This window comes from Oncorhynchus gorbuscha, unplaced genomic scaffold (genome assembly GCF_021184085.1).
Source record: "Oncorhynchus gorbuscha isolate QuinsamMale2020 ecotype Even-year unplaced genomic scaffold, OgorEven_v1.0 Un_scaffold_4088, whole genome shotgun sequence".
NCBI classification, from domain to species: Eukaryota; Metazoa; Chordata; class Actinopteri; order Salmoniformes; family Salmonidae; genus Oncorhynchus; species Oncorhynchus gorbuscha.
This window is the reverse complement of record NW_025748191.1, coordinates 1-21,802: the sequence shown is the minus strand read 5'-3', so window position 1 is coordinate 21,802 and position 21,802 is coordinate 1. Positions and strand designations below refer to the sequence as shown.

General features: G+C 47.3%; 1 protein-coding gene across 1 annotated transcript; it reads right to left on the bottom strand.

The window, feature by feature from the left end:
* Positions 1-831: 831 nt before the first annotated feature.
* LOC124028403 (inositol 1,4,5-triphosphate receptor associated 1-like) lies at positions 832-18,125 on the bottom strand. The gene is made up of 19 exons (XM_046340463.1): positions 18,034-18,125; positions 15,962-16,174; positions 8,476-8,594; positions 8,194-8,255; positions 7,472-7,645; positions 6,836-6,913; positions 6,678-6,724; positions 6,532-6,588; positions 5,770-6,267; positions 5,456-5,534; positions 4,854-4,956; positions 4,717-4,747; positions 3,915-4,055; positions 3,684-3,815; positions 2,910-3,063; positions 2,768-2,817; positions 2,006-2,158; positions 1,808-1,872; positions 832-967 (listed from the first exon to the last, which is right to left on the bottom strand). Exons 1-19 carry the CDS (start codon positions 18,049-18,051, stop codon positions 832-834), a joined length of 2,310 nt encoding a protein of 769 aa, XP_046196419.1. The 5' UTR covers positions 18,052-18,125.
* Between the last annotated feature and the right edge of the window lie 3,677 nt (positions 18,126-21,802).

The window sequence follows — 21,802 nt, the reverse complement described above, 5'->3', positions numbered from 1 at the left end:
AGGGTTGCTATGTATAAATTTAACCTCCTGAACACTTCGGTCAGACTCAACATGCAGAGATTCGGCGCCATGTTAGCCATGCCCCAACCCACCATGTATCAAGACCCTCTGCCCTGGCTCCAATCACAACCTTCTCTCAGCCTGTCAACCTGACTACAAAATAAGGGTAATATCCCGCCCATTTGTTTAGTTTGTTTTCGTCTACTATTCGTTCTTGTTAATTACAGTGAGCCAACAAGTGTGAAAAGGTCTCTTCACTGACACATCCAGTAGATGAGAGTACGTTCATCCTCCGTCATAATGTTGACCCAATGCATACCCATAAATATATATTATATATACTAAAATGTTAATAATCTATTCTTCTTTAGTCTGCACTCAATAAAGGTGAAAGAATGTATATATAGTACACTCCTTATCAGAAGCATCTTGTGCTGCAGAATCATTTGTTCATGTGTTCTGGACCTTCACTCCTGGGAGTAACTTGAGACTGCCATCCGATATACCAGCCATACACAGCAGATAATCCGCACCACTTATGTAAATCTCCCAGATATGCACTCCAAAATAACTGCAACATTCCATGTTCCAACTGCAACTGGCTGATGGGCATTCCTGAGATTGTAATCTAAATATTTGGAGCTGGGGGAGTTTGACAAAAGCCAGGAGAGAGGGAGAGGGAGAGGGGAGAGGGAGCAGGGGAGAGGAGCAGGGAGAGTTCCTTGTTTCCCATGCCAAAAATCTCAGGATCTCTGTCAGCGTGCACAGGGTGTGTGACTGTGGGTATGTGTGTGTGTTTGGTCAGTGTGAGTGGGTACATAGAAAAGGGCCTCACCCTTTATTGTAGGCCTCCTCCTCGATCTTTGCCTTGATCTCTGATCTGATCTCTGATCTGATCTCCTCTAGGTTGACGGAGGGCTGGGCTGGGGCAGATGGCTCAGCTTCCTGCTCTGCTACACTCTTTCCACTGCATTGTTTCATAGCGGAAAAAACACATAGAACATTTTACCAACAGACATCATGATGAGAGTGAGGAGTGCATCATGGTCATTAGGCTTTCCATCATAACACTGTGGCCTTGTGTTAATGGACAGGCTGGAACGCAGTTGAAAGGCAGGGTGCGGGGATGGCACCATCACTGCCAGGTAAGCTTGCGTAAAATACAAAGGTGCGAAGGCAAAATGTGTACATGGGGACTCTTAAAATGTCCCTGGCTTTTACTGAGCAGACACTTGATACATTGTTATTGTCTCTCTTGCTTTGAGAGATCCTGAGATTTTGGCATGGGGCGAACTAAGAGAGCACCTCTCCCTCTCCCTCTCCCTCTCCCTCTCCCTCTCCCTCTCCCTCTCCCTCTCTCCTGGCTTTTGTCAAGCTCCCCAGCCCAAATGTTTAGATTACAATCTCAGAATAGCCCATCAGCCAGTTGCAGTTGGGTTTTTATGGAATGTTGCACAGTTATTTTGGGTGCATAGACAATCTGGGAGTTGCATAAGGGTAGTGCAGTTATCTGCTGTGTATGGCCCCTGGTATCCGGATGGCAATGATTAATCAAGTTACTCCCCCGGGAACACTTCCTGAAGGTCAAGTACATGAGGCAAATATTCTGATACAGCACAAGATGTCTTCTGATAAGGGTGTACATATATTAAGGCCCCGCATCGCCCATTGTTTCACAGCGCTGTGAACTGACCTTGGGAACTAGTCAATACAGGCAAGGAGATAGATTGTGCTGAGTACAGTATGTATGTATATATTTATGGGTATGCATTAGGTCAACATTATGACAGAGGATGGAGGAACATACCTCTCATCTATAGCTGGATGTGTAGGCTCAGTGGGAAAGTTGCTTTTCACACTGTTGGCTTCACACTGTAATTAACAAGAACGAACAACATGCATGTAGACGAAGCAGACTAATAAACTTAAATAGACAGGATATTACCACTTAATCACGTGGTCAGGTTGACAGGCTGAGAAGGTTGTGATTGGGTAGAAAACATACCAGGACAGGAAGTGCTTGGCCCATGGTGGGTTGGGGGCTGGGTCCCATGGCAACGCTGGGGCCGGGTCCTGCCATGACCGGGGTCTGACCAGGGATGTTCAGGAGGTTAAATTTGGGGACTACCGCAACACTGACCCTCCGTCTGGGCAAAGCCTGATAAGGAACAATTGGAAAGGAGGGAGAGAGAGAGGGTGAGAGATAGAGGAAGAAGAAAATACAGGGAGTGTTCAGTTGGGGGGATTATCCTTAAAAATATATTGAGAAGTGTCAACCTGATATAACCAGTCAAATCCAGTGCATACTCTCAACAACAAACCCAGTGGAAACACTCTGTTCAACACTACAGCACCGGGGCCCCCCGGGTGGCACAGTGGTTAAGGGTGCTGTACCGCAGCACCAGCCGTGCCATCAGAGACTCTGGGTTCGCGCCCAGGCTCTGTCGTAACCGGCCGTGACCGGGAGGTTCATGGGGCGACGCACAATTGGCCTAGCGTCGTCCGGGTTAGGGAGGGCTTGGTCGGTAGGGATGTCCTTGTCTCATTACGCACCAGCGACTCCTGTGGAGCGCTAACCAAGGTTGCCAGGTGCACGGTGTTTCCTCCTCCGGGTTGGATGTGCACTGTGTTAAGAAGCAGTGTGGCTAGGTTGGGTTGTGTATCACATGACTTTCAACCTTCATCTCTCCCGAGGAGTTGTAGCGATGAGACAATTGGACACCACAAAATTGGGGAGAAAAAGGGGTAAAAACACGACAACACCAACCTTTCCCAGGGTCAGCGACATTGATCTGGATGGCCGTGGGACTCCATCATCTAACCAAAGGACACAGGAGAATGCAGTTTAAGGCAATCAACATTTTGCAACAACTCGCCTATCTGGAGATAAAGGGTTTGTGCAGATGTACCTCCAGTGTCTATGGATCCTCCATAGCAGCGACTGGAGTTCTGGTTGGCCAGCTTCTTGAACTCCATCAGCTCAGCGTGGTCCTTCTCATAGGTCCTCTTCAGATTCTCCACGTACTGCATCATCACCTCTGTGGCCTTGTTCATACGCTTCTCCTGTCACACAAAGGGTTCCAAAAGGGTTCTTTGGCTGTCCCCATAGGATAACCCTTTTTGGGTTCCATGTAGAACTGTCTGTGGAAAGCGTTTTACCTGGAACCCAAAAAGGGTTCTCCTATGAGGACAGACAAATAACCCTTTTAGGTTCAAGATAGCAGCAACGACAGTCATTACTCTCTATGGGCAGGAGAGTTAACCATACAGTCACACGAGAGCGAGAGAGAGAGAGAGAGACTCCAACACTGACACATCATATCAGGTCTGGGATCAGGTTTGGGGTCAGCAGCAATATGTTGTTAGTCTATAAATCACAAGGGACTTGTGTGACAACGGACATACCCGAGTCCTTCCCTAGTCATTTATTGGAGTTGGCTTTGGCGTGAACGATAACCTGAGGGAAAGCATAACATCAGACTAAATCGTTCATAAACATAACTTATCTGTCCAAAAACAAACATACCCATGGCCCTGAACATCCCAAAGTGTTTTTCTCATGACAGGATCATGGAAAAGTTTTCACTTCCACTCAATGTTTTCTTCTCTCATTCATGGGTTTCCTCAAATCATTAGTGTACCCCGCGGATGGCCTATCCTATCCTATGCCTGCGTTCCAGTACCTGTCTGACTGCTCCAACCATCTCAGCTCTGCTGGAGAGCCTGGTGGCCAGACGGTGCAGTACTGCTACTGTCTCTATGAGGCACTGGTAAGACTCCCGCTGCTCCATGTTACTCCACTGTGGTGCCGTGCACTGAGGAGACAACAGCAACAAAACACAGGTCTTTTATAAGTGAAAGTGAATCACAACTCATTTATTTTCCTGTGTCATCATGGCCGACTAAAGGCTGACCTTCAGAGAGCCTTTGAATTCTTCCAGTTCCTTCTCCGTGTTCTCCTCGGTCAGGGTCCGCTCCCGCTCCGCCTGTTTGAGCCGTGTCTCCAGTGTGTAGTTGTCGTTCCGGAACGCCAGCGACAGTTGAACAAAAGCGTTCTGTGGGGAGGATATGACTGTGTTTAATGTTCATTAAAACCGTCACCAGGGACACATTAGATACCATTATTAAGGACTGTGACACACCAACTCTCTGGACCTCCACAAAACTGTAACATAACTGTTATGCTAGCAATGTACAGTATGCGGTAATGCAAAGCACAACTACATCAGCTGGCTACCCAGCTGCCATATAGACCACCAACTAGCCAGTGTGTTGACAGTGCTGCTTGCTACCAGGCCTGAGATGAGCCTATAACGTGCAGCGATGCTGACAGATGAACTCCTGGTGCCATGCTGTCATGATCAAACGGTCTTTGCTGCAGAATCCCAAACATCGTCGCAGAGTACCGAGACAAGCGTTGAGAGGAAATTGGGGACTTCGACTGTCCTAGTGCACAACATGTATCCCCCTGGGAGGAACCGGTGTCTGGGCAGGCGGGGCTAAAGCCTAGGCCAAGTGCTCTGCACTCAAACAACACAGCCATGTTTGCATTTTCTTCTTAGAGACAGGAAATCATTAAGGCTCTCATTAGTCTCAATCATGGGTAGGGACTAGGGGCTTCCTGTACATTATATTCATGAGGCCACAGACAGAGGGAGAACATGCACTATGAAACTGTTACTGTTGTATAATACACTCTCCAGAGTAGATACTAACCTCAACTTCTTTTTCCGTGAGTGGAGGTGCACTACAAAATAATCAGAGAGGAAATATAGGTTCAGTATGTAAGTAGAAAAAAACTAAATATATGGTCAAAGGTCATTCCCTGTCAGTCTAAATACTGTGATACCCACCAGCCTGGTAGCCCTCTGTGCAGTTTGAGTTTCCTCAGCATGATGTCTGAGATGTTGGGCATGGCGTCTGACTTCTCTTTAGCCTCCTCATCAGTAGGAGACCCTGCAGGGGGCAGAAGAGAGGGACCAGGCCACACACACACACACCATTAGATAGTTACAACGTGGCAATCTGGCCTCTATGGGAAAACATAATTTATTTAAATGATCAGATTACTATTTTGATAATCGACCTACTTCTGAACAACATTGTACTGCAATTTTCTTGGATCACAAACTACTTCACTGATGTCTTTTCAAAGTTTGGGCAAACCAATATTAGCTGACTGGGTTCTCTCATGTTTTAGTTAACACTCACACCATCTGCTGGTGCAAACTAAAAATAACATTTCAGGTTGCCAATAAATTGCAGCTCTGTGCAAACTTAGAACAGAACATGCCCTCAGTTCTAAGGAAAATCTCTCGGGGTCAGTAAGGACTGTGACGTAGCTGGGAGCCTTGACTCCTTTCCCCCTCACTAGATAAAAGTCTACTGTCCACAACCAATGGTCTGTTACACAGCACTGTCTCCTCTCCAGGTCAGACACGGGGTAACACAGTACCTCTTTCCTGTTCAGCTGTTTCACTCAAGTCTGCCAACTTTGACCCCACAATGCTTTGGTTCCGCATCAGCTTGTGCTCCTGTATACAGAAGAACAGTGCACATTTAGATTTTTAAGAGCTTTCATGTTGTAATAACTGTGTCGCACAAAGATGTTTACAAGACCAAAACATTACAAGAACAAAACATTCTCTCTCATGATTTTGGCATTTACTAAAAGGCTTAAATCCCCAAAACATGCAATAAATGTCATATTAATGCTGTCAGGTGAAACTCAAGGGATGAACCCCGGTCGTTAAAAGGCTCCCATCGTACCTCTCTTATTTTGGACAGCTTCTGCACGTTGACAGGCTGTACAGGGAAGTCCTTGTACCCAGAGGACTTGAGCAGGGCATCCCGAGTCTTGTCTTGAAAGGAGAAGGTTTCCTCGTTTGTAGGGGGGAGACTTGGTGCCCCATTCCTGGCGTTGAGGGTTCCAGCAGTGTCCCAGGACACAGCTCTCATGAGGGGAGGAAAGGCCCCGATTGTCTTGATCTCTGCCGTGCAGGGGGCCTGTTGAGTGGGGGGCCGAGGGACAGGCTTGGCCACCCCAGTGGCAGGGGCCTGGTTGGGGGCTCGAACCAGCCCCTCCTCTGGCTTATTGACTAGTACTGGTTCTGGGCAATTCTTAGCTGTTACCCGGGGGTCACAGTTCTCCTTCTGGCCCCCATTGGGCTCCCTGGGGGGTGGGGGGCCAGAGTAGCGGGGAGCCAGGGTGCCTGAGGACACCTTACGCTTCTCATTGGGCTTCCAGTCCACCAACCTCCTGGTGCTCTAAAACAGCAATATCATAATTCCTTAAACACTGTCAATTCAGGAGAAACAAATAAGATTTTCTTGGAAAGGGGGCGCAAGAATGTCAACATTTACAATGTTCTACCGCAAATGAATTATTGTATCCAACATAGCTATGAGCATAGCTATTCTGGAGTGTAAACTCATGAGGGTTTTACTAACTACGTATTGCATTTTCATGTTTGACTAACTGTTGCAGGGTGCCACTTGAGAATGAGAGTGGTGGTGAGAGTGCTGTGCTACCTCATGCTCTGGTGTACTGGTGTCAGCCTGCTCCCTCGTAGACAGAACCTCCAATCGCTGCCAGAGAGGAGCACAAATCAACACACATCAACATAGTGTTAAAACACCACTACTGAGTACATCAGAAAAATCCATACTGGTCTTACCAGGCTGACAGGCGATGAGGGGGCATAGTTCACCTCTGTGGCTACAGCTGAAAGAAAAAGGTTTAATTAAATGCATTTTTTATATTTTTAAGCAAGGCTTTTCATGCGCTCAATTGAAGAGAGTGAGTATTCTCTAACAGACAGAAAGATGGACGTACCTATTTGAGGGGCTGTGATAAGAGAGCTGCTTCTGGACGGTACAGGTGAGGAGGATGGTGTGTGGTTAGGAGAAAGACCTGTGGATAAAACACACACGTGTTTTATGTTTGGGCAATGAAAGTCCAGTATGCTGCATCAGCATCGCTTTCCAGATAACAACGCCACAATAAAACTATAGTTATTGGGACTTCATTTGATATCTGTCACTGTAGTCTGTTACGTGAGGCAAGACTGGACTTATCTTGCGTGCATTCAGAATGCTGCAAGACGAAGGCATGAGGGCACGTACGTGATGTTCAGATAACTCCGGAAGTCAAGATAGAAGCATGCAGCAATTACAATGACTCACTTATGCAACTCAGCTAGCAGACCTGAGGGACCCTGTTTCACTTGTATTTCATAACCAATGTTGAGAGTCAAAATATTGTTCAACCAAATCTACACTTCAACAGCTGACTAAATCTCTACTGTGCAAATAGTGGTCTTAAACTGAAGAGCGTACGTGACATTTCTTGTATCATCTTTCTGCCTCTGTCTTACATACTGTATACTATACAGTAAGACTCATCGTTAAGTACTTGTATATTTCCCTGTTTCACTTGTACACAATATGTAAACCAGTGAGTGTCTCTCACCTGTGGGGGATTCAGAGAGGCTGCAGGTGGACTTTCGGCCCCTGCGGCTCAGGAAGCGGTCGCTGACTTTCTTGGCCTCCTGCAGCAGCACCAGGTTCTTCTGACGGTCCTCCTCTGAGAGCTGCAGCTCAGGCAGATGGTCTTTCACCAGGTCTATCACATTGCCTGTACTGTCTGAGAAGGATACACATGTACGCACGCGCGCACACACACACACACACACACACACACACACACACACACACACACACACACACACACACACACACACACACACACACACACACACACACACACACACACACACACACACACACACACACACACACACACACACACACACACACACACACACACACACACACACACACACACACACACACACACACGTAATTAAAACACAAACAGAGACAATAAGAGACAAATGGCAACAACCAATAGTATTCTCTCTGAGCTCAGCACAGAGCAACAAGCCAACGTAAATAGTAATCAAAGCAGAAGCATCCCGGCGCTGAGAGCTTGGGCTATGCTTTTCTAAGGACAAAGGGCACCAATCAGAAACTGATGACCAAACTTAGACATTTCAATAGATGGAATTAAATTAGCCATACAATGTTATGAAGAAAAAAATCCCAATGGAACTCACATTTTGAACAATGGACTTATGTACGTTTTGTTAACACGAGGCTATATTTAGCCTTTAAGTATTTGATTGTACCCACCGACTGTAGTGATTGGTCCTCCCAGGGAGTTTCGGGACAAGCGAGTTCTGGGACTGTGTGGTCTGGGAAAGAGAAACGTTTAGAATTAACAGACGCCGTGTTCTTACGACACAGTCTTTATTTACATTTAGCTACTCTAAACACTTGAAGAAGGACGGATTTTCTTTTCTAGAAATATCTCGATGCTGGCTTGGTTAAAGTGGCAAATTTTTCAAGAGGTGGTTTGCTCTCAATCCTTTTGACATGAACAGTCCTGTTCTCAGGATGAAATAACACATGTACCTGGTCTGTTCCAGAGGGCGACCGTCTGCTTGGACCACGGTCACGGTCGCTTGCTTTGGGAAGACAATGGTGGGAGCAGGCATCGCCACGGGAACTGCTCTACTTTCAACTGGTGTATACTAGATAGAAAGATATGTGAGAAACAAAAGGTTATGCAGCAAGACCAGAACTAGACTGCATGAAAAAGGTTTTGAGTGGACTTTTGAGGGACCTGGATCGCAGACATGGGATCCTGCCATAGAAAAAATCTGATATTTATCTCTCAAATAGAAGGCAAATTCATAGATATGGATATTGTGATTGCAAATTGGGGGACATTTTCATTTAAATCATTCAAAACATAAAAGCATGCAACACAAGGATTACAGAGACATTTGAGTAAACATGTCACTAATTGGCTTGTGTCACCGCAAAGGCACTTTCTCATTCTCTACCCTTTAACCTTCGTGCTTATGTACACATCTATAAAATATTGTGTACACACCGTCACAGAGATGTTTGGTGACTTGGTTCCCCAAACTGAAGACTTGGTGTTTTCATAAGCTTTTAATGTCGATATTAATGTGAAGACAGAGCCAAATATACACCTTAATGTCTCTCTAGACCCTCCCTGATGTTGACCATGGCTGGGACTGTATGGGGAACGTGGTGGAATCCGCAGGAGGAAAAAGACTTCAAGGCATACCCATTTCAAAGCACTTTTAAGGGGAAAAATAAATACACTTGTGGTCCTCTGTGATCGGTGGGTATTTCAGTGAGGCACTTAGCTCTGTTGACTAGCAGGTGGTCCATGGTTTCCAGCAGCAGCAGCATTTTTAGCTCAGAAGCACAATGTCAACAGCCTGAACCCCTGAACATCAGAAACTCTAGACAACGTCCCTCTGGACTAAACACATCCTGAACTCACTGGACCTCAGCATCCCAGGAGAGTGGAAGCACAGAATGAACTCTCACTTGAACCAAGTCAACCATATGAAGTATATTTCCAACATTAAAGGTCAGGCTTATATACCCTGTACATGTTTTATTTATATCCTAGAGTCCCAGTTCTATCCTCAGAGAAAATTATGCAAATAAACAGGGAGGCATTAAATTAACCTTCACTGAGAGCTTCACTGTGACCTTTGTCCTGGAAGAGAATGTGAATAAATGTTATCCCTGTAACAGTCTAAAACTGAAAGGCCAGGGCATTTTTTTAATAAAGGAGGATCATTTCATACGGCTGCCATACCCCCAGGTTAGATTACAGAGGCTCATTGCATTCCTCAGTGAAGTCTTATCTAGGCCGTGTTTATGACTGTCATGTTTGTCATTTATTGTCATGTCTTGTCCCTGTGCTCCCCATGCTGTTCGTTTCCCTCTGCTGGTCTTGTTTGGTTCTTTCCCCTCCTTCTGTCCCTCTCTCTCCCCCTCCCTCTCTCACTCTCTCGCTCTCTCTTCTCTCTATCGTTCCGTTCCTGCTCCCAGCTGTTCCTATTCCCCTAATCATCATTTAGTCTTCCCACACCTGTTCCCGATCCTTTCCCCTGATTAGAGTCCCTATTTATTCCTTTGTGTTCCGTTCCTGTCCCGTCGGTTCCTTGTATTGTATTCACCATGCTGTGATTGCGTTTCGCCCTGTCCTGTCGTGTTTTTGCTATGATTGTGTATCGCCCTGTCCTGTCGTGTTTTTTGCCTTCATCAGATGCTGCGTGTGAGCAGGTGTCTCTGTCGACTACGGCCTGCGCCTACCCGAAGCGACCTGCAGTCTGTGGCCGCTTCTCCAGTTGTTTCCCCTCTACAAGTCTAGAGGATTTCTGTTATTCCGTTTTGGACTTAAATAAACTCTGTTTCTGTTAAGTCGCTTTTGGGTCCTCTTTCACCTGCATGACAGAAGGAACCGACCAAGGAATGGACCCAGCGACTACAGACGCTCGTTACACTGCCGTCAGGATCCAAGGAGCCATGCTCGGCAGACACGAGCAGGAATTGTCTGCTGCTCGCCATGCCGTGGAGAACCTGGCCGCTCAGGTTTCCGACCTCTCTGGACAGTTCCAGAGTCTACGTCTCGTGCCACCTGTTACTTCCTGGCCTGCCGAGCCTCCAGAACCTAGGGTTAATAACCCACCTTGCTACTCCGGGCAGCCCACTGAGTGTCGCTCCTTTCTCACGCAGTGTGAGATTGTGTTCTCTCTCCAACCCAACACATACTCTAGAGAGAGAGCTCGGGTTGCTTACGTCATTTCACTCCTTACTGGCCGGGCTCGAGAATGGGGCACAGCTATCTGGGAGGCAAGGGCTGATTGCTCTAACAAATTCCAGAACTTTAAAGAGGAGATGATTCGGGTTTTTGACCGTTCAGTTTTTGGTAGGGAGGCTTCTAGGGCCCTGGCTTCCTTATGCCAAGGTGAACGGTCCATAACGGATTATTCTATTGAGTTTCGCACTCTTGCTGCCTCTAGTGAGTGGAACGAGCCGGCGCTGCTCGCTCGTTTTCTGGAGGGACTCCACGCAGTGGTTAAGGATGAGATTCTCTCCCGGGAGGTTCCATCAGATGTGGATTCTTTGATTGCTCTCGCCATCCGCATAGAACGACGGGTAGATCTTCGTCACCGGGCTCGTGGAAGAGAGCTCGCATCAACGGTGTTTCCCTGCTCCGCATCGCAACCATCTCCCTCCTCTGGCTTTGAGACTGAGCCCATGCAGCTGGGAGGGATTCGCATCTCGAATAAGGAGAGGGAATGGAGGATCACCAACCGCCTGTGCCTCTATTGCGGAGTTGCTGGACATTTTGTTAATTCATGTCCAGTAAGAGGCCAGAGCCCATCAGTAAGCGGAGGGCTACTGGTGAGCGCTACTACTCAGGTCCCTTCATCTAGATCTTGTACTACTATGTCGGTCCATCTACGCTGGACCGGTTCGGTGCTACATGCAGTGCTTTGATTGACTCTGGGGCTGAGGGTTGTTTCATGGACGAAGCATGGGCTCGGAAACATAACATTCCTTTCAGACCGTTAGACAGGCCTACGCCCATGTTTGCCTTAGATGGTAGTCATCTTCCCAGTATCAAATTTGAGACACTACCTTTAACTCTCACAGTATCTGGTAACCACAGTGAGACTATTTCTTTTTTGATTTTCCGTTCACCGTTTACACCTGTTGTTTTGGGTCATCCCTGGCTAGTATGTCATAATCCTTCTATTAATTGGTCTAGTAATTCTATCCTATCCTGGAACGTTTCTTGTCATGTGAAGTGTTTAATGTCTGCCATCCCTCCCCGTTTCTTCTGTTCCTACTTCTCAGGAGGAACCTGGCGATTTGACAGGAGTGCCGGAGGAATATCATGATCTGCGCACGGTCTTCAGTCGGTCCCGAGCCAACTCCCTTCCTCCTCACCGGTCGTATGATTGTAGTATTGATCTCCTTCCGGGGACCACTCCTCCTCGAGGTAGACTATACTCTCTGTCGGCTCCCCGAACGTAAGGCTCTCGAGGATTATTTGTCTGTGTCTCTTGACGCCGGTACCATAGTGCCTTCTTCTTCTCCGGCCGGGGCGGGGTTCTTTTGTTAAGAAGAAGGACGGTACTCTGCGCCCTGCGTGGATTATCGAGGGCTGAATGACATAACGGTTAAGAATCGTTATCCGCTTCCCCTTATGTCATCAGCCTTCGAGATTCTGCAGGGAGCCAGGTGCTTTACTAAGTTGGACCTTCGTAACGCTTACCATCTCGTGCGCATCAGAGAGGGGGACGAGTGGAAAACGGCGTTTAACACTCCGTTAGGGCATTTTGAGTACCGGGTTCTGCCGTTCGGTCTCGCCAATGCGCCAGCTGTTTTTCAGGCATTAGTTAATGATGTTCTGAGAGACATGCTGAACATTTTTGTTTTTGTCTATCTTGACGATATCCTGATTTTTTCTCCGTCACTCGAGATTCATGTTCAGCACGTTCGACGTGTTCTACAGCGCCTTTTAGAGAATTGTCTCTACGTAAAGGCTGAGAAGTGCTCTTTTCATGTCTCCTCCGTTACTTTTCTCGGTTCCGTTATTTCCGCTGAAGGCATTCAGATGGATTCCGCTAAGGTCCAAGCTGTCAGTGATTGGCCCGTTCCAAGGTCACGTGTCGAGTTGCAGCGCTTCTTAGGTTTCGCTAATTTCTATCGGCGTTTCATTCGTAATTTCGGTCAGGTTGCTGCCCCTCTCACAGCTCTTACTTCTGTCAAGACGTGTTTTAAGTGGTCCGGTTCCGCCCAGGGAGCTTTTGATCTTCTAAAAGAACGTTTTACGTCCGCTCCTATCCTCGTTACTCCTGACGTCACTAGACAATTCATTGTCGAGGTTGACGCTTCAGAGGTAGGCGTGGGAGCCATTCTATCCCAGCGCTTCCAGTCTGACGATAAGGTTCATCCTTGCGCTTATTTTCTCATCGCCTGTCGCCATCTGAGCGCAACTATGATGTGGGTAACCGTGAACTGCTCGCCATCCGCTTAGCCCTAGGCGAATGGCGACAGTGGTTGGAGGGCGACCGTTCCTTTTGTCGTTTGGACAGACCATAAGAACCTTGAGTACATCCGTTCTGCCAAACGACTTAATGCCCGTCAAGCTCGTTGGGCGTTGTTTTTCGCTCGTTTCGAGTTTGTGATTTCTTACCGTCCGGGTAGCAAGAACACCAAGCCTGATGCCTTATCCCGTCTGTTTAGTTCTTCTGTGGCTTCTACTGATCCCGAGGGGATTCTTCCTTATGGGCGTGTTGTCGGGTTAACAGTCTGGGGAATTGAAAGACAGGTTAAGCAAGCACTCACGCACACTGCGTCGCCGCGCGCTTGTCCTAGTAACCTCCTTTTCGTTCCTGTTTCCACTCGTCTGGCTGTTCTTCAGTGGGCTCACTCTGCCAAGTTAGCTGGTCATCCCGGTGTTCGAGGCACTCTTGCGTCTATTCGCCAGCGCTTTTGGTGGCCGACTCAGGAGCGTGACACGCGCCGTTTCGTGGCTGCTTGTTCGGACTGCGCGCAGACTAAGTCGGGTAACTCTCCTCCTGCCGGTCGTCTCAGACCGCTCCCCATTCCTTCTCGACCATGGTCTCACATTGCCTTAGACTTCATTACCGGTCTGCCTTTGTCTGCGGGGAAGACTGTGATTCTGACGGTTGTCGATAGGTTCTCTAAGGCGGCACATTTCATTCCCCTCGCTAAACTTCCTTCCGCTAAGGAGACGGCACAAATCATTATTGAGAATGTATTCAGAATTCATGGCCTCCCGTTAGACGCCGTTTCAGACAGAGGCCCGCAATTCACGTCACAGTTTTGGAGGGAGTTCTGTCGTTTGATTGGTGCGTCCGTCAGTCTCTCTTCCGGGTTTCATCCCCAGTCTAACGGTCAAGCAGAGAGGGCCAATCAGACGATTGGTCGCATACTACGCAGCCTTTCTTTCAGAAACCCTGCGTCTTGGGCAGAACAGCTCCCTGGGCAGAATACGCTCACAATTCGCTTCCTTCGTCTGCTACCGGGTTATCTCCGTTTCAGAGTAGTCTGGGTTACCAGCCTCCTCTGTTCTCATCCCAGCTTGCCGAGTCCAGCGTTCCCTCCGCTCAAGCGTTTGTCCAACGTTGTGAGCGCACCTGGAGGAGGGTGAGGTCTGCACTTTGCCGTTACAGGGCACAGACGGTGAGAGCCGCCAATAAACGCAGGATTAAGAGTCCAAGGTATTGTTGCGGCCAGAGAGTGTGGCTTTCCACTCGCAACCTTCCTCTTACGACAGCTTCTCGTAAGTTGACTCCGCGGTTCATTGGTCCGTTCCGTGTCTCCCAGGTCGTCAATCCTGTCGCTGTGCGACTGCTTCTTCCGCGACATCTTCGTCGCGTCCATCCTGTCTTCCATGTCTCCTGTGTTAAGCCCTTTCTTCGCACCCCCGTTCGTCTTCCCCCCCCCCCGTCCTTGTCGAGAGCGCACCTATTTACAAGGTACATAAGATCATGGACATGCGTTCTCGGGGACGGGGTCACCAATACCTAGTGGATTGGGAGGGTTACGGTCCTGAGGAGAGGAGTTGGGTTCCGTCTCGGGACGTGCTGGACCGTTCACTCATCGATGAGTTCCTCCGTTGCCGCCAGGATTCCTCCTCGAGTGCGCCAGGAGGCGCTCGGTGAGTGGGGGGGTACTGTCATGTTTGTCATTTATTGTCATGTCTTGTCCCTGTGCTCCCCATGCTGTTCGTTTCCCTCTGCTGGTCTTGTTTGGTTCTTTCCCTCCTTCTGTCCCTCTCTCTCCCCCTCCCTCTCTCACTCTCTCGCTCTCTCTTCTCTCTATCGTTCCGTTCCTGCTCCCAGCTGTTCCTATTCCCCTAATCATCATTTAGTCTTCCCACACCTGTTCCCGATCCTTTCCCCTGATTAGAGTCCCTATTTATTCCTTTGTGTTCCGTTCCTGTCCCGTCGGTTCCTTGTATTGTATTCACCATGCTGTGATTGCGTTTCGCCCTGTCCTGTCGTGTTTTTGCTATGATTGTGTATCGCCCTGTCCTGTCGTGTTTTTTGCCTTCATCAGATGCTGCGTGTGAGCAGGTGTCTCTGTCGACTACGGCCTGCGCCTACCCGAAGCGACCTGCAGTCTGTGGCCGCTTCTCCAGTTGTTTCCCCTCTACAAGTCTAGAGGATTTCTGTTATTCCGTTTTGGACTTAAATAAACTCTGTTTCTGTTAAGTCGCTTTTGGGTCCTCTTTCACCTGCATGACAATGACTGAGTGAAACGAGTGACAGTATACTTCTAGGAGGTGTAACTCAGTGGTTCTGGTGAGGCAGTCATCCGCTCAACACAAATCTGTATATAGGTCCTGATTGTACACAGACAGCTTTCAGGAAGCCTCTACTTTTTGTCTCAAAAACAGAGTTTCAAGAGCATGTTTTCTGGGAGACATACTGGACTAGGCAAAGCCACATTCAGAGACTCATAAAACATCCAATCTGTCCACTGCTCTGTACAAGTCTACTCAACTCAATAAACACACTGTGCTGGACACACTGTGCTAACCTGTCTTGACCACCAGCGCAGTGCAAATGATCTCATCAACACAAAAAACAGGTAATAAGAGGCTCTGGGGAAAAAAGGTTGTAATCTGGACAGAAGAGGAAAGAACATCCTGCTCATGTTTTTGCTGGGATTAATTACATATTTTCACTGTTGAGTGAAGCTTTGTTCCTGAGCCAAAAATAGAAGTGGATGAAACGCACCCATAAAGCACAGGAATCCCAAACTCAAATCATGAATGAAATAAAGTCTGGTGAAAGACAGTGAAAGGATTCATTGTTAATAAAGATACACACATCCAAAACACACTAACATGTATTAGCAATGAATATGTGAGCAACACTATGAGCATAGATATGCAAATCAGTATAGCTTGTCAATACTGAGGTTCTAGGTTCTGTATTAATGAGATAGTGTCATGTATAGCTCTGAGTGCAACATACCACAGCTTTAGAGTGAAGGTTTAATGTAATGGATAGGTACTCACTGTGCTGGGTGAGCTGGAGGAACTGTCGAGCTCCTCAGGGGAATCCTCTTCTTCTTCCGGGAGGACGGGCATTACGGGGGGCTGTGGGGCTCGGGGTCGTGTCAGGGGGAAGAAAAAGGGGCTCTCAGCTGGAGTGGGTTGGGTAGGGGATTCCTCTAACTGCTGTTCAGTCTGAACCCAGGGAAAGCAGTACAACTCGTGGCCCCCTCCTTCCTGGAACCAGAATGATATGCATGCAAGCAGGAAGTCACACAGGTACAGGTGAGAATACACAGCCTCTGATGGCTTCTAACTACCAGGGAAACCACAAAGAAGCATGACGCTTCCTCACATAGGATAAGTGTATAGATACATTTGCTTATGAACGGGTGTGCCAACTGGTGGTGGCTATGTCTGTTTGAACTTTGATGTTGGAAGACAAAAACCTATGACGTCATAAGGAAAGGGCCTTGTAGACATACATTCAAAGTCTGTAAATAGTATTGCAGTTGCACTGTTCTGGTCATCTCCGTGTAAAAGGAGCAATGAGCACCAACATGTGACGCTTATAGGTTACATATCACAAGTCTGTATTATTAGAAGGCATAGATTTTTCAATCATTTTCCATTTTAAAAATGTGGCATATGTCAACACTTTGATTTGTGGATAAACAGATGGAAAAGGGGTCTTAGTAAACATCTTCCAGAAAAAGTCTTAAAAGGTATCAGAAATACATTAAAAACAATCATGTTGAAGAAAAGATCCCTGCCAACTATTATCAACACTTCTATTTAGTTTTGCAGAAATGATTTGCCTTCTGTAAGTTTAAGTAATATTGCCTTGTGTCTTGTCATTTTGTTATCAAAAACCCACAGATCTTTAAGATGTTTTCTAATTTCTCTCCCTCATGAGGAGGGAGGATAATGACATTTCACAGAAATAACAAGTAATGGTAGACCTACCAATTAGTTATAATGTTTCTACTGATAATAATATTGGTAACAGAGTGATTGAAAAATCTGCAACATAATGACTGCAATTGAATTGGCCAAAATGGAAAATCATAGTAGTCACAAACCACAGTTGCAGTACAACAGAGTACAGGACAGTAGAGCACAGTAAAGTAGAGTACACTATAATTGATTGGACTCTACTGCACTTTACTGTACTGTACTGTGCTCTACTGTTTTCTACTGTGCTGTACGATGTCCAAACTTGTGAAACATAGACGTCTATGATTGGTTCAGATTTGGTCCGGTCTGTGTAGAATAATACCCAAACATGCAAAGGAGGATATTACATTTCTCTACCTTTGTGTACCTATTCAGGTTGTATCACCATGAATATAAATGACATTCACTATTGTATTTCTGTATAGTCCAGATCAAGGACCCATGTGATTTTTGTTACCATCATTATACTATCGGGTGTTGATCCACTTCACGTACTAACCAAAATACACTGAGCAAAAATATAAACGCAACAGGTAAAGTGTAGGTCCCATGTTTCATGAGCTGAAATAAAAGATCCCAGAAATTATCCATATGAACCAAAATCGTATTTCTCTCAAATTGTGTGTTTTATATCCCTGTTAGTGAGCATTTCTCCTTTGCCAAGATAATCCATCCACCTGACAGTTGTGGAATCTCAAAAGCTGATTAAACAGCATGATAATTACACAGGTGCACCTTGTGCTGAGGACAATAAATGTTCAGTTTTGTCACACAACGCAATGCCACAGATGTCTCAAGGTTTGAGGGAGCATACAATTGGCATGCTGACTGCAGGAATGTCCACCAGAGCTGTTGCTAAATAATCTTATGTTAATTTCTCTACCATAAGCCGCCCCTAACGTAATGTTAGAGAATTTGTCAGTACGTCCAACCGGCCTCATAACCTCAGACCACATGCAACCATGCCAGCCCAGGACTTCCACATCTGGCTTTTTCACCTGCAGGATCATTTGAGAGCAGCCACCCGGACAGCTGATGAAACTGTGAGTTTGTACAACCAAATAATTTCTGCACAAACTGTCAGAAACCGTCTCGGGGAAGCTCGTCTGCGTGCTCGCCGTCCTCACCAGGGTCTTTACCTGACTGCAATTCGGCATCGTAGTTCGGCACCTTCAATGGCCACTGGCACGCTGGAGAAGTGTGCTCTTCATGGATGAATCTCGGTTTGAACTGTACCGGGCAGATGGCAGACAGCGTGTATGGCGTTGTGTGGGCGAGTGGTTTGCTGAACAGAGTGCCCCATGGTGGTACGGACAACAAACACAATTGCATTTTACAGACTGCAATTTTAATGCACAGAGATAACGTGACGAGATCCTGAGGCCCATTGTCGTGCCATTCATCCGCCTCCATCACCTCATGTTTCAGCATGATAATGCATGGCTTCATGTCGCAAGGATCTGTACACAATTCCTGGAAGCTGAAAATGTCCCAATTCTTCCATGGCCTACATACTCACCAGACATGTCACTCATTGAGCAGCTTTGGCATGCTCTGGATCGACGTATATGACAGCGTTCCCGCCAATATAAAATAAAAAATTCCGGAGTTCTAAATTGAGCAGCTGCTGAAAAATGAGCTCCTGTATTTATTGAGATTTAAATGTTTTTTTAGAGTGAAGTACATCGAAAAAATCAAGAGAAAACTGCAAGACTCAATAGAAGACAAAACAAGGAACAAACTAAACAAGACAGGCTTTTGAAAAATTAACTATTTTTTTCATAAAATTGTACAGTTATCTTAGCTAGGTGAATTGCTAGCAGAATTGTTTACTTGTTGCTAAGCAGTTGCTAGGGACTCTCCTGGAAGAAGCTAGCTAGCTTACAAAGAATAACAACAAAAAATATCTAGTTAACAGAAGAAAGGAAGACAAAATAAGGACAAAAGAAGGACAGAAGAAAAAGGAAAAGAAAGAGGACAACAAAGTGAAACAGTCAGCACTTCTATTGCAACTTCGTATTTCGTCGTCCTAACGTAGTCTACACTGCTATCTGCCCAGCAGCTAGCCAGCTAGCAAACGTCCACCGTCTACCGAATAGCAGCACTGTAGAAACTATTACACTCAACTGAACGACTTGATTAGTGTAGTGTTAGCTAGCTACATAGTTGTCTTTGCTGTCTTCGTATCCAAAATAATTGTGTAGTTTAGAGCGTGTAGTCTTAGAGTGATTATCTTAATTTACCGAGGTTAGCTAGCCAGCTATTTGTCGTCCTTAACGTAGGAGACACTGCTAGCTAGCCAACAGCTAGCCAACGTCTACTGAATAGAACTTCCGCACTCAACAACCCGGTCGCATTCCGCTTCGCTCAACAGGTAGTATCACATTTTTCATTTCATTTCATTACAGCACAACGGTTTGATTTGTTTGATCGTAGCTAGCTACATAGCTAGCTACATAGCCGTCTGTGTATCAAAGATAATTGTGTAGTCTAGAGCGATTTTCTAGGTTAGCTAGCCAGCTATTGTCGTTCTTTTAACGCAACGTAACGTAATCAACACTGCTAGCTAGCCAGCTAGCCCCCGAATAGCAGCACTGTAGAAACTACTACACTCAACGGAACGACTTGATTAGTGTAGTGTCAACAACGCAGCCACTGCCAGCTAGCCTACTTCAGCAGTACTGTATCATTTTTAATAATTTTAGTCAATAAGATTCTTGCTACGTAAGCTTAACTTTCTGAACATTCGAGACGTGTAGTCCACTTGTCATCCCAATCTCCTTGCATTAGCGTAGCCTCTTCTGTAGCCTGTCAACTATGTGTCTGTCTATCCCTGTTCTCTCCTCTCTGCACAGACCATACAAACGCTCCACACCGCGTGGCCGCTGCCACCCTAATCTGGTGGTCCCAGCGCGCACGACCCACGTGGAGTTCCAGGTCTCCGGTAGCCTCTGGAACTGCCGATCTGCAGCCAACAAGGCAGAGTTCATCTCAGCCTATGCCTCCCTCCAGTCCCTCGACTTCTTGGCACTGACAGAAACATGGATCACCACAGATAACACTGCTACTCCTACTGCTCTCTCTTCGTCCGCCCACGTGTTCTCGCACACCCCGAGAGCTTCTGGTCAGCGGGGTGGTGGCATAGGGATCCTTATCTCTCCCATGTGGTCATTCTCTCTTTCTCCCCTTACCCATCTGTCTATCGCCTCCTTTGAATTTCATGCTGTCACAGTTACCAGCCCTTTCAAGCTTAACATCCTTATCATTTATCGCCCTCCAGGTCCCTCGAGAGTTCATCAATGAGCTTGATGCCTTGATAAGCTCCTTTCCTGAGGACGGCTCACCTCTCACAGTTCTGGGCGACTTTAACCTCCCCACGTCTACCTTTGACTCATTCCTCTCTGCCTCCTTCTTTCCACTCCTCTCCTCTTTTGACCTCACCCTCTCACCTTCCCCCCTACTCACAAGGCAGGCAATACGCCGACCTCATCTTTACTAGATGCTGTTCTTCCACTAACCTCATTGCAACTCCCCTCCAAGTCTCCGACCACTACCTTGTATCCTTTTCCCTCTCGCTCTCATCCAACACTTCCCACACTGCCCCTACTCGGATGGTATCGCGCCGTCCCAACCTTCGCTCTCTCTCCCCGCTACTCTCTCCTCTTCCATCCTATCATCTCTTCCCTCTGCTCAAACCTTCTCCAACCTATCTCCTGATTCTGCCTCCTCAACCCTCCTCTCCTCCTTTCTGCATCCTTTGACTCTCTATGTCCCCTATCTTCCAGGCCGGCTCGGTCCCCCTCCCGCTCCGTGGCTTGACGACTCAATGCGAGCTCACAGAACAGGGCTCCGGAAGGCCGAGCGGAAATGGAGGAAAACTCGCCTCCCTGCGGACCTGGCATCCTTTCACTCCCTCCTCTCTACATTTTCCTCCTCTGTCTCTGCTGCTAAAGCCACTTTCTACCACTCTAAATTCCAAGCATCTGCCTCTAACCCTAGGAAGCTCTTTGCCACATTCTCCTCCCTCCTGAATCCTCCTCCCCTCCCCCCTCCTCCCTCTGCAGATGACTTCGTCAACCATTTTGAAAAGAAGATCGACGACATCCGATCCTCGTTTGCTAAGTCAAACAACACCGCTGGTTCTGCTCACACTGCCCTACCTGTGCTCTGACCTCTTTCTCCCTCTCTCTCCAGATGAAATCTACGTCTTGTGACGGCCGGCCGCCCAACAACCTGCCCGCCGACCTATCCCCTCCTCTCTTCTCCAGACCATTTCCGGAGACCTTCTCCCTTACCTCACCTCGCTCATCAACTTGCTCCCTGACCGCTGGCTACGTCCCTTCCGTCTTCAAGAGAGCGAGAGAGTTGCACCCTTCTGAAAAACCTACACTCGATCCCTCCGATGTCAACAACTACAGACCAGTATCCCTTCTTTCTTTCTCTCCAAAACTCTTGAACGTGCCGTCCTTGGTCAGCTCTCCCGCTATCTCTCTCAGAATGACCTTCTTGATCCAAATCAGTCAGGTTTCAAGACTAGTCATTCAACTGAGACTGCTCTTCTCTGTATCACGGAGGCGCTCCGCACCGCTAAAGCTAACTCTCTCTCCTCTGCTCTCATCCTTCTAGACCTATCGGCTGCCTTCGATACTGTGAACCATCAGATCCTCCTCTCCACCCTCTCCGAGTTGGGCATCTCCGGCGCGGCCCACGCTTGGATTGCGTCCTACCTGACAGGTCGCTCCTACCAGGTGGCGTGGCGAGAATCTGTCTCCTCACCACGCGCTCTCACCACTGGTGTCCCCCAGGGCTCTGTTCTAGGCCCTCTCCTATTCTCGCTATACACCAAGTCACTTGGCTCTGTCATAACCTCACATGGTCTCTCCTATCATTGCTATGCAGACGACACAC